Source organism: Sus scrofa, chromosome 5 (genome assembly GCF_054392235.1).
Source record: "Sus scrofa isolate SSC_HxYL_T2T_F1_AM1 chromosome 5, Sscrofa_HxYL_maternal_Yorkshire_Landrace_v2.0, whole genome shotgun sequence".
NCBI lineage: Eukaryota > Metazoa > Chordata > Mammalia > Artiodactyla > Suidae > Sus > Sus scrofa.
Window position 1 is genome coordinate 11,511,167 of NC_139387.1, and position 12,787 is coordinate 11,523,953.

At 49.9% G+C, this 12,787-nt stretch overlaps 1 protein-coding gene across 1 annotated transcript; it reads right to left on the minus strand.

Moving 5' to 3' along the window:
* Window positions 1–9,280: 9,280 nt before the first annotated feature.
* Window positions 9,281–12,147, minus strand: LOC146403134 (uncharacterized). The gene is made up of 2 exons (XM_084955451.1): window positions 12,087–12,147; window positions 9,281–9,758 (listed from the first exon to the last, which is right to left on the minus strand). Exon 2 carries the CDS (start codon window positions 9,711–9,713, stop codon window positions 9,360–9,362), a length of 354 nt encoding a protein of 117 aa, XP_084811577.1. The 5' UTR covers window positions 9,714–9,758; window positions 12,087–12,147; the 3' UTR covers window positions 9,281–9,359.
* Between the last annotated feature and the right edge of the window lie 640 nt (window positions 12,148–12,787).

Consider the following 12,787-nt stretch of genomic DNA (forward strand, 5'->3'; position numbering starts at 1 on the left):
CACACCAAAAACCTATAAAAATGAAAAGACAAAGAACTATAACTCAGACAAGGGAGAAAGAAGAAACCCCAGAAAATCAGCTAAGTGATCAGGAGATTCTCAGCCTCCAGGAAAAAGACTTTACACTGTTGATGGTGAAGATGATGCAAGATACTGGAAATAAACTGGAGGCAAAGATGGATAATTTACAGCAAACATTGAGCAAAGAGATAGAAGATATAAAACTTAAGCAAGATGAGATACAAAATACAATAACTGAAATAAAAAATCAATTACAAGTAGCCAATAGCAGAATACGGGAGACAGAGGAACAAATAAGTGAGGTGGAGGACAGATTAGTAGAAATCAAGGATGTGGAACAGAAAAGGAAAAAAGATTGAAAACAAATGAAGAGAGTCTCAGAGAACTCTGGGACAATGTTAAATGCACCAACATCCGTATTATTGGGGTGCCAGAAGGAGGAGTGAGAAAGGGACAGAAAAACTATTTAAAGAGATAATAGCTGAAAACCTCCCTAACGTGGGAAAGGAACCACTCACTCCAATCCAGGAAGCACAACAAGTACCATACAAGATAAACCCAAGGAGGACTACACCGAGACATATATTAATCAAACTGACCAAGATTAAAGAGAAAACATTGAAAGCAGCTAGGGAAAAGAAACCAGTAACATACAAGGGAACCCCGAGAAGGTTATCGGCAGATTTTTCAGCAGAAACTCTGCAGGCCAGAAGGGAGTGGCGTGATAGACTGAACGGGATGAAAGGATAAAACCGCCAACCAAGATTACTTTACCCAGCAAGGCTCTCATTCAGATTTGAAGGAGAACTCAAAAGCTTCCCAGATCAGCAAAAGCAAAGAGAACTCAGCAACACTAAGCCAGCCTTACAACAAATACTAAAGGAACGTTCCTGGGCAGGAAAAAAAAAAAGGACAGCAACAGGAAGCAAACATACCACAAATGACAAGGCTCACCAGTAAAGGCATATACACAGTAAAGACAGGAAATCTTCCATGCACAGTTATGCTACCCACATCAGAAATCATGAGAAGAGGTGCGTACAAATGCAGGACACTGGAGATGAACTTGCAATTCAGAGACCAACACCTTAAAACAATCTCATCTATATGTATGTCGATTTTTCTATCAAAACTTCAGGGCAGCCGCAAACCAAAAACCTACAGTTGATACACCAACAAATAAGAAAAATCAACTCAAATACAATACTAAAGATAGTCATCCAACCACAAGAGACAAAGGCAAGCAAAAAGAGCAACAAAAACAAATTCAAAGCAGTTAATAAGATGGCAATAAGAACATACATATCAATCATTACCTGAAATGTGAATGGACTAAACGCCCCAGCCAAAAGACACAGGCCGGCTGAATGGATACAAAAACAGACCCACACACATGCTGTCTTCAAGAGACCCACTTCACTTCTAGGGACACATACACATTGAAAGTGAGAGGTTGCAAGAAAATATTCCATGCGAACGGGAGTCAAAAGAAAGCTGGAGTAGGAACACTCATATCAGACACAATAGACCTTAAAATTAACAATATTTTAAGAGACAAGGAAGGACATTACATAATGATCAGAGCATCAATCCAAGAAGAAGACGTAACAATTTTAAATATCTACGCACCCAACACAGGTTCACCACCATATATAAGGCAACTGCTAACAACCTTAAAAGGACAAATCGACAATAACACAATCATAGTGGGGGACTTTAACATCCCACTTACAGCAATGGACAGATCGTCCAGACAGAAAATCAATAAGGAGACACAGGCCCTGAATGAAGCATTAGGCCACATGGACTTAATAGAGATTTATAGGACATTCCATCCAAAAGCAACAGAATACTCATTCTTCTCAAGTGCAGGATGTGATCATTCTCTAAGATTGATCACACCCTGGGCTACGAATCCAACCTCGGAACCTTAAGAAAATTGAAATCATATTAAGTATCTTTTTCGACCACAACACTATATGACTGGAAATCAACAACAAGAAAAAAAAAACTGCAAAAAAACACAACATGCTACTAACCAACCAATGGATCACTGAAGAAATCAAAGAGGAAATGTAAAAATACCTAGAAGCAAATGACAACAAAGATGAGACATTCCAAATCCTATGGGATGCAGCAAAAGCCATTCTAAGGGAAATTTATAGCAATACATGACTACCTCAGGAAACACGAAAAAGCTCAAATAAACAAGCTAACTTTACATCTAAAGCAGCTCAAGAGAGAAGAACAGACAAAACCTAAAGCTAGTAGAAGGAAAGAAATCATAAAGATCAGAGCAGAAATCAATGAAATGGAAACGAAGAAAACCATAGAAAAGATCAATGAAACAAAAAGCTGGTTCATTGAAAAGATCAACAAAATTGATGAATCCTTAGCCAGATTTATCAAGAAAAAAAGAGAGAGGACTCAAATCAATAAAATTAGAAATGGAAAAGGACAAGTAACCACGGACATCACCGAAATACAAAGGATCATGGGAGATTAGTATATGCAGCTATACACCAATACAACAGAAAACCTAGAAGAAATGGACAAATTCTTAGAAAAGTACAATCTGCCAAGACGAAACCAAGATGAAGTAGAAAAGATGAATGGACCAATCACAAGAACTGAAATTGAAGCTGTGATCAAAAAACTTCCACCAAACAAGAGTCCAGGACCAGGTGGCCTCACGGGCGAATTCTATCAAACATTTAGAGGAGAGCTAACGCCTCTCCTTCTCAAACTATTCCCAACGACCGCAGGGGAAGGGACACTCCCAAACTCATTCTATGAGGCCACCATCACCCTGATGCCAAAACCACACAGAGATACCACAAAGAAAGACAACTACAGGCCCATTTCACCGATCAACATCAGTGCAAAAATCCTCAACAAAACACTAGCAAACCACATCCAACAATACATTCAAAGGACTGCACATCATGATCAAGTGGGATTTGTCCCAGGAACGCAAGGGTTCTTCTAGAGCCACAAATCCATCAGTGTGATACACCACATGAAAAAACTGAAGAACAAAAGCACTATGAACCTCTCGATAGACGCGGAAGAAGCCTTTGACAAAATCCAACACCCATTTCATTTTTTTTTTAATTTATTTATTTATTTTGGTCTTTGTTGTTGTTGTTGTTGTTGCTATTTCTTGGGCCGCTCCTGCGGCATATGGGGGTTCCCAGGCTAGGGGTTGAATCGGAGCTGTAGCCACCGGCCTACGCCAGAGCCACAGCAACTCGGGATCCGAGCCGTGTCTGCAACCTACACCACAGCTCACGGCAACGCCAGATCGTTAACCCACTGAGCAAGGGCAGGGACCGAACCCGCAACCTCATGGTTCCTAGTCGGATTCGTTAACCACTGCGCCATGACGGGAACTCCCCCAACACCCATTTCTGATAACAACCCTTTGGAACGTGGGCATAGAGGGAACCTACCTCAACGTAATAAAGGCCACCTATGACAAACCCACAGCGAACATCATTCTCAATGGCGAAAAGCTCAAAGAATTCCCACTGACATCAGGAACAAGACAAGGATGCCCGCTCTTGCCACTACTCTTCAGCCCAGTTTTGGAAGTCCTAGCCACAGCAATCAGAGAAGTAAAAGAGCTGAAAGGAATCCAAATTGGAAAGGAAGAGGTAAAACTATCACTGTTTGCAGATGACATGATACTATACCTAGCGAATCCTAAAGACTCTACCCGAACACTGTCAGAGCTCATCCACGAATTCGGCAAAGTCGCAGGATACAAGAGCAATACGCAGAAATCAATGGCATTTCTATATATGAACAATGAAAGATCGGAAAGAGAAAGTAGGGAGGCAATCCCGTTTACCATCACATCCAAAAGAAGAAAACACCCAGGAGGAAACCTACCTGAAGAGACAAAAGACCTGTGCTCTGAAAACTATAAGACACCGAGATAAGGACATCAAAGATGACACAAACAGATGGAAAGGCATACCATGCTCTTGGGTTGGAAGACTCAATATTACCAAAATGACGATACTACCCAAGGCAATCTACAGATTCAATGCAATCCCTACCAAAGTACCAAGGACGTTTCTCACAGATCTCAACCAAGATATTTTAAAGTGTGTTTGGAAGCACAAAAGACCCAGAATAGCCAAAGACATCCGGAAAAAGAAAAACGGAGCTGGAGGAATCAGGCTCCCAGACTCCGGACTATACTACCAAGCAACAATCCTCAAAGCCGTGCGGTACTGGCACAAAGACAGAAATACTGATCAGTGGAACAGGATAGAGAGCCCAGAATTAAACCCATGCACCCACAGCCAACTAATCTATGACAAAGGAGGCAAGAATATACAATGGAGAAAAGACAGCCCCTTCAAGAGTGGTGCTGGGAAAACTGGACAGCCACATGGAAAAGAACGAAATTAGAACACTCCCCGACACCATACACAAAAAGAAACTCCAAGTGGATTAAAGACCTAGGTATAAGACAGACGCTATAACACTCTTCGAGGAAAACATAGGCCAAACACTCTCCGACATAAACCACAGCAACATCTTCTCAGATCCACCTCTTCGAGTCATGACAGTAAAAGCAAAAATAAACAAATGGGACCTAAGCAAACTCAAACGTTTCTGCACAGCAAAGGAAACCCTAAGCAAAATGAAGAGACAACCCACAGAATGGGAGGAAATCTTTGCAAATGAAGAGACTGACAAGGGATTCATCTCCAAAATTTATAAACAGCTTCTGCAGCTCCGTACCAAAAAAAAAACGAACAACTCCATCAAAAATTGGGCGGAAGATCCAAACAGACAGGTCTCCAAAGAAGACAAACGGATGGCCGAAAAACACATGAAAAGATGTTCAACTCATTTTTAGAGAAAGGCAAATCAATACCACTGTGAGGTACCACCACTGCACACCAGCCAGCATGGCCACCATCAAAAAGTCTACAAACACTAAGTGCTGCAGAGGGTGTGGAGAGAAGGGAACCCCATTACACTGTTGGTGGGACTGGAAATTGGTGCAACCACTGTGGAAAACAGGATGGAGATGCCTCAGAAAACGAAAAATAGAACTCCCATTTGATCCAGCAATCCCACTCCTGGACGTCTATCCAGAGAAAACCACGACTCGCAAAGACACATGTACTCCTCTGATGTTCATGGCAGCACTATTTTCAATAGCCAAGACATGGAAACAACCTAAATGTCCATCGACAGTGGAGTGGACAAAGAAGATGTGGTACATATACACAATGGAGTATGACTCAGCCATTAAGAGGCACGAAATACTGGCATTTTTAGCAACATGGATGGATCTAGAAATAATCATGCTAAGTGAAGTTAGTCAGACAATGAGACCCCAACTTCAAATGCTATCACTTACATGTGGAATCTGAAAAAAGGACGCAATGAACTTCTTTGCAGAACAGGTACTGACTCACAGACTTTGAAAAACTTATGGTTTCCAAATGGGGGATTCACTGGGGGTTGGGGATGGAGATCCTACAAAAGTGGATTGTGTTGATATTGTACAACTATAAATGTAATAAATTCATTGAGTAATTTTTAAGAAGACTATGCTAAGGCACTTTCATTATATAAGAAATGGTGGGGGTGGGAGTTCTCGTCACTCCTTTGGGACAGCAAATGGGACCTGAATTCAGAGGTTTTTAGGCATATGTAGCTTTTATAGATCATCAAGATTTCTTGAGATTTTGTTTCCTTTAAAAAAAAATGCCTTTACCATAGCTAAGTCTAAATGCAGCATAAACATATACAAAACAGTTAGGGATAGAGGGAAATTCAGTCACCAGTGCAGACCAGTGTAGGACAAGTCACTCTCTTCTAGACGTGGTTCCAGGAAAGCCAGTGATAAAGCCCTGGAATTTTACCACTTCTTATCAGAAGAGAAGGAAAAGAAAGATTTTTTTGGTCAGTTTTAACTTTTCACAATTACCACAAATTATTTATTATGAACAAAGCAGCCTGACCAAGTTTAGCAATAAAAGGATTTTTGTAAAAGCTAGCGAGGACTCGGCCAGCCCTGCAGAATCTGCCTGCCAATCGCCCAGGTGAACCGCACCTGCGCCACATGGGGTCAGGGTGGGTGGGCGAGGCCTTGACATTTAGGGAGCTGCACTTGGAGCTGCCTCAGCCCCGCCCAACGGCGGCCTTGGCTGCTAACTGGGAACCTAGGTCCCGGCTCACACCCCTCCAGACCCCACAGGGTGAGGCCATCCCAGGTTCAGGTGCCTGGTCTTGGGACTGAGCTCCCCAGGAGGCCAACAGGAGGCCCTTCGAAATCCACTTTGGTGGGGAGCCGCCACTTCCGCCAGTGGCCCAGCTGGAGGTAGGCGGCGTGGTTCCTCTGCAGGATCTTCAGGACCCTCAGCTGCTGCGTCTTGGCCAAGGGCCTGTGGGGCGAGGGCCCCAGTCACCATCTAAATGGGGACGGCAGGACTTCCCATCGTGGCTCAGTGGTTACCAAATCCGACTAGGAATCATGAGGTTGTGGGTTCGATCCCTGGCTTTGCTCAGTGGGTTAAGGATCCAGTGTGAGCTGCGGTGTAGGTTGCAGACATGGCTCGGATCCCTCCTTGCTGTGACTCTGGCGTAGGCTGGCAGCTACAGCTCCAATTAGACCCCTAGCCTGGGAACTTCCATATGCCGCCGGAGCGGCCCAAGAAATGGCAAAAAAAAATTAAAAAATAAAGGCGGACGGCAGACCTCCCATTCCACAGTTCTGATTTCTACCCCAGAAGCTTTTCCAGAGCTAAGATCTAGCACTGTGGCCCTCACCAGGGGGGACTATGCCACAGCCCGACCGCATAGATGTGCTGGGATGTCTGGAGGCATTTCTGGTTGTGGCGATTAGGGAGAGAGCTGCTGACCTCTGCTGGGAGAAGCCAGAGATGCTGCTAAACAGCCTGCAAAGCAAGGGGCCGTCCTGATCATTAGAACTGAGCCGCCCCCGTTGTGGACAGTGGGGGCTGAGAGGCCCCGCCCCAGAGCACGGCCTGCCCCGCGCTGGGCCCCCGCAAGCTCTTTAATACCCGTGACCCCGGTACAGCGGTGGTCACCGCCGTGGTCCAGATGAGTCAACCAAGCCTCAGAGAGAAGAAGTAACCGGGCCGAAGTCACACAGGGCAGAGCTCCAACGCCAGAGCCCGTGCCTTTAGCACACATCTTACTTCTGCACCCAGCAAATACACCTAATGATAATACACAACATAATACCAGCCGGAGCACCATACGCAGGATACTGCAGCTTCGAACAATGTCACACCTGAAGGTGCTTGGCAAGGAGGGGCTCCTGGGAACGCTGAATGTCGACTCCAGGCAACTTAGCAGATGAATCACGCAAAAGGAATATTGCGCCCCTCCCCCCACCTCAGGGCGCAGGGCTCAGAATCTCCCACGAAGGTCGAGCTGGGCCGGCACCTCCCTTGTTCGCTCCTCACCTTGCGGGCATAGTGGAAGATGCATAGCGGATGATTCAGCTGCTTGGGCTTCTGGAACTTGGGGTGGGTGCCCTGCTCCTGCATCACCTTCTCCACGAAGCTCTTGTCCGTGGCTTTGGGGAACCAGCACTCCTCGTCCAGCAGGGCCAGGATGCCAGGGGCGCCTGCCTGGAGGAAGCACAGCGTCCCAGCAGGGAGCTCGACAAGGGAACCGCCCACTTCCGCCGACTCCCAGAAGGTGGGCGGTGCTTCCCCCACAGGGGAAATAAATAAGGAGCATCACTGAAAGCACTCAGTTTTAATTGCATTCCGGTTTAAAAGGAAACCTCTGGGGCTCTGGGCTATGGCCGACACACCTTCGCCCAATGATCCATCCCAGGGATCTCCAGTTAGTGCGCTGGGGATCACCTGGTGGGCCTGAGGGGCCGTGTAGACCCCTGACCCGCAACCCAGAGGCTGCCCTCAGCAGGTGCCAGGTCCTGCAGACCCTCTCGAACCCCGCCCCACATGCCCAGGTCTGCACCACTCTGGGGAGAGGGGTGACACTCAGGACCAGCCTCCTGAGGAAGAGAAAGCGCCCCAGAGCCCCAGGGCCCTTCCGTGCACTGAGTTTCAGGACCAGAGAGCAGACACAGGCATTATGGGGATTGGCTGTGCAGGGGCTGCACCGCTGAGCTCAGGGACCTCTCCCCTCTCCAGCAGTTTGTGAAAGCCCTTTATATTAGAATGATGTTTAAAAATGATGAAATAGGGAGCTCCTGTTGTGGCACAGTGGTTAACAAATCCAACTAGGAACCATGAGGTTGTGGGTTTAATCCCTGGCCTTGCTCAGTGGGTTAAGGATCCGGCATGAGCTGTGGTGTAGGTTGCATGGCTCGGATCCCTCCTTTCTGTGACTCTGGCATAGGCCGGCGGCTACAGCTCCGATTAGACCCCTAGCCTGGGAACCTCCATATGCTGTGGGAAGAGGCCCTAGAAAAGGCAAAAAGACAAAAAAAAAAAAAAAAGATGAAATAGATTCCAAAAGAGAGAGGTCGAGACTAATTATCAAAAATCCTGTGGAGTTCCCATTGTGGCTCAGTGGAAACGAATCTGACTAGGAACCATGAGGTTTTGGGTTCGATCCCTGGCCTTGCTCGGTGGGTTAAGGATCCAGTGTTGCTGTAAGCTGTGGTGTAGGTCACAGATGAGGCTCAGATCTGGCATTGCGGTGGTTGTAGGCCGGTGGCTACAGCACCTATTAGACCCCTAGCCTGGGAACCTCCATATGCTGTGGGTATGGCTGTATAAAGACAAAAAGACCAAAAAAAAAAAAAAAAATCCTGTAACATAGGAACACATGGTGTTTTTTTTTTTTTGGCCATACCTGAGGCATATGAAAGTTCCCCATGCAGGGATGGAACCCATGCCACAGCTGTGACAACAGGTCCTTAACCCACTGAGCCACCAGGGAACTCCCATGGTGCTTCTTCATTAACAAGCACAAGCCGTGGGTTTAATAACTCGAGAACTTTTAAGTAGAGATGAACATAAATGGGCATGACAACACCTCGGCAACAACTCCTGGGATGTGAAAATGTCTGATTTCTTCTGGAGGCAGATCACAGGCACTGCTACTGCAGCTGTGGTTCGCATACCCTGCTCAGGCCACAGCCGACAAAACTGCCTGCATTTCAGGGAGGTTCCCAGCAAAGAAAGAGGTTCGTTTCCCCCACCCAAGTTCATGGTTCCTCTGAAATTGACCATGGACCCCAAGTTGAGAACCTCTCCCCTTCCGTAGTCATCAGTTTTCCTACCTGACCTCGAAGTCTTTGGGGGCAGGACAATGTCTTGTCCCAACACCCGATAAATATTTGAGACTAAAAAGAGAGTAAATCAACAGAGAGCCCCTGCCCTGAGGCCTCCTGGAGCGCCGTCCAGAAGGTGCCAGTCTCGCCAGCACTTCTGGCTGGGAAAGGGCATCTTGTTTAAGCTGAAAATACGCCCAACCAACGTCTCCTGTGTCCACACGGGAAGGAGGGGCCGGCCTGGGGGGCTGTGGGGCTGCAGGAGAGGACCCCAGCCCAAGGAGAAGCGGCCCGGGGGCCGAGGGGGCGCGAGGGGCCCGAGGGAGGCGCTCACATCGAAGATCTCGAAGCCGGCGATGTCCAGGATGCCGATGAACGAGGCGCCCTGCCTCTTGGTCTTGTCCAGAGCCTTGTTGATGCGCAGGACCAGCCAGCGGAACATGCGCTCGTAGGTGGCCTTGGCCAAGGCCTCGATGGCAAAGTCGGCCTGGGGGGGACACCCAGGAGGGTGGGGATCAGACACACGGAGCCTTTAAGCCCTCATGCCCTTTGCCTCCAAAATGTCAACCCCACCACGTTCACCCTGGAGCAGGAAGAATAACCTCATGGAAAACCAGTAAGGCCAGACCTGCCAGGCCTCGGTCTGCCTCTCGCTGCTCCTCTGGGGACCACCCGTTCCTCACCCTCAGCCCATGTGGCTTATGGGGGTCTAGTTCCCCTTGCTGTCAGTGCCACCTGGAGGGGGTGAGCCTGGGGGGACCTGGCCTCCAGGTGGGGACGTGGCGGGTGGCTGAGTAAGCCTTTCCGCATCTCACAGAAACAGACCTGCTTTTCTGCAGAGGAAGCCTTTCCCTGGACTTGTGCAGACCCCCGTGTCCGGTGCGGTTTCTGAAGCTTGGGCCACCCTCCCTTGGGACCAAGTCGGCCCTGGGGGGATGGTGGTAGCTGGAAAGCTCTTCCTCTTTTCCAGCAGTTTCTAGTGAAAGCTCTTGCCAGGTGCAGTTTGGGTCATTTCTTTGTGCCTTAGCTTGGGGCAGGGGAGGTGGTTGCTCTTTAACGGCATCTGAGCTATTTCTAGGTTTTCCTCTTGTTTAGAGTTAATTGCTCTGAACTCACATCATCCCGGAATCCTGAGCTGCGTGGTGTTATGTGCACCAGAGTTTCACTGAGCTGTCATGCTGTATATTATCATAAGGAGTATTTTCTGGCTGCAGAAGTAAGATGCGTGCTAAAGGCACGGGCTCTGGCGTTGGAATTAGAGCTCTGCCCTGTGTGACTTCGGCCCGGTTACTTCTCTCTGAGGCTTGGTTGCCTCCTCAGGAAAACGGGGTGACCACCGCTGTACTGGGGTCATAGCGGGGCAGGCAGTGCTCTGGGGCGGGGCCTCTCAGCCCCCACTGCCCACAACGGGGGTGGCTCAGTGCTTGCTTTGTAGGCTGTTTAGCCGAATCTCTGGCTTCTCCCACCAGAGGTAAGTAGCACCCTCCCTATTGGGGACACCCAGAAATGTCTCTGGAAGTGATAGGTGTGGGGGCACAGTCCCCAGGGTGAGAGCCACAGTCTTGGACGATGGCTTTGTCATTGCCAAGGCCACCGGCCAGTAAATGGCAGAACTGCCGTCACCCAGCTGGCACGCACCCTCTAGCTGGCTTCCTCCCGGGGCCAAACCTCACTGGACAGGGGTGTCCTGGTCTGCAGCGTCCGGGCTCAGACTGAGCTGGTTTTTCTCAGCACGCTGAGTTGCTTGCAGAGTCTCTAGCAGCTGGTTACACTGGGATGTGTGACCAGCTCGGCTGGGCCCAGTCTCCCGTGCTGGTCGTGATGAAGGGTGAGGAGACTGGCGCTTTCCCAGCGCTGCTCCCAGGCCACCTGTGCTCCTGGCCTGGAGCTGCTCAGTCTCCCCTGCTTAGCTTTGCTGGCTCCTGAGGCTGCAGAAGCTGCTCTTTGCCTGTGTTAATAAAACCTGTTTCTCTAGTTCCTTAAGGTGATGCCATCTGAGCCCCCAGTTCCACTTCCACCTTTATTAGAAACGCACATGCAAAGAGACACCCATAGGCAAGGCCCCTCCAGTGCCAGGTTCTGTGTTTCCCTGCCCGTCTGACTCGTTACCCTGCCCCGGGCTGCCCCCCACCCCCGGCTTGCCCCCTTCCCAGTGTCCCCGCCCACCCCTGCCTCCCCCAGCCCGGCTTTCTCTGCATCCGGGGAAGGCTGCCCGCTGAGCAGAGAGATGGCCCCTGGCTCCGGGCCCGCCCCTGGCCGTGGCCTTGCTCTGGGGCTCCATGGCGGCGGGGGTGGCACGCGGTAAGTGGCCGGCTCTCCTCCATCCAGATCAAAGCCCTGGAGCTCGACAGCAACCTGTACCGCATCGGCCAGAGCTAGGTCTTCTTCCGGGCGGGCGTGCTGGCCCACCTGGAGGAGGAGCGGGACCTGAAGATCACGGACGTCATCATCGGCTTCCAGGCCTGCTGCAGGGGCTACCTGGCCAGGAAGTGAGTCGGGACGCCCACCCCACCCGAGGCCTCGCCAGCTCTCCCGCTGCCAAGGGCGCTTGGGAAATGGTGGCCGGGGCGCCCCGATGCCAGTCAGGTGTCACCCTGGGAGGCCCCCGTGCTTTGCCTGCCCCCCTCTGCTTCCTGTTTTCTGCCTGAGGTTTAAAGTGAGTGAGTGAGAGGGGTGACTGTGCTCCTGCCCCCTCGCTCTTCCTCACTCTGTGACCCATTAGGGATGACACCAGAGCCACTGTCCCCAGAGTGCCCAGTGCTCCAGGGGAGGCTGTCCGTGAGTCAGAGCAGCTCCTGTGGGGTCATGGGCTCACCTGCTGCAGGATGGTGGGCAGAGTAGCTGCACGTTCATCTCCCGAGCCCCTCAGTGTCTGTGCTCAGGGGCTTCCCTTCCGCCCGTGCTCTGAGCCTTGGGGGCAGAGCATGGGGTGGGGTGTTTGAACACGTGGACCTCTGCAGGAAGCACCTGCTGAGGTTTTCTCCCAAACAAAAGCCCCCAAGTTGCTAGAAGAAAGCCCCTGCCTCTCCCCTCCCCTCGGCTTCCTCACCTGCAAAATCGGATCAGAGTCCTAACCTGCATCACGGGGTGACTGTGAGACCGACCAAAGCTGAAGCTGGGGGGAAGAGGCCATGTGGCCCAGGGACATTTCCTGGGATGAAGCAGCCCTGATGGAGATGAGGCTGGCCTCCATGAGGTGGGGGGGTCTAGGCCCCCTGTAGTCCCTTCTCCTTGGGGGCAAATCAGAAAAGTCCAACAGCGGTCCAGCTGCATGGCTTAGAGGCTGTAGGACCTGCTCAGTTTCTTTATGTGTAAAATGGAGCCAGCAGTTCCTGGAGCTGACGGGAGGGTTGAACAGGAAATGTGTGGATGGTGCCAGCTCAGCACTTGGTGCCTGCTCAGCCCTCCGTCCGCCGCGGCTCTTTGTTCAGGAACCAAACAGAAAACAGGACTGGCTTTCTGTTTACAGGTTTTCTGGTTGCCAGCACCCTGCCTTTCCTACAAGATTCCTCCACC

Excerpts from the sequence above, each read along its gene's own strand:
- LOC146403134 (XM_084955451.1), bottom strand. The coding sequence starts at position 9,713 with ATGTTCCGCTGGCTGGTCCTGCGCATCAACAAGGCTCTGGACAAGACC.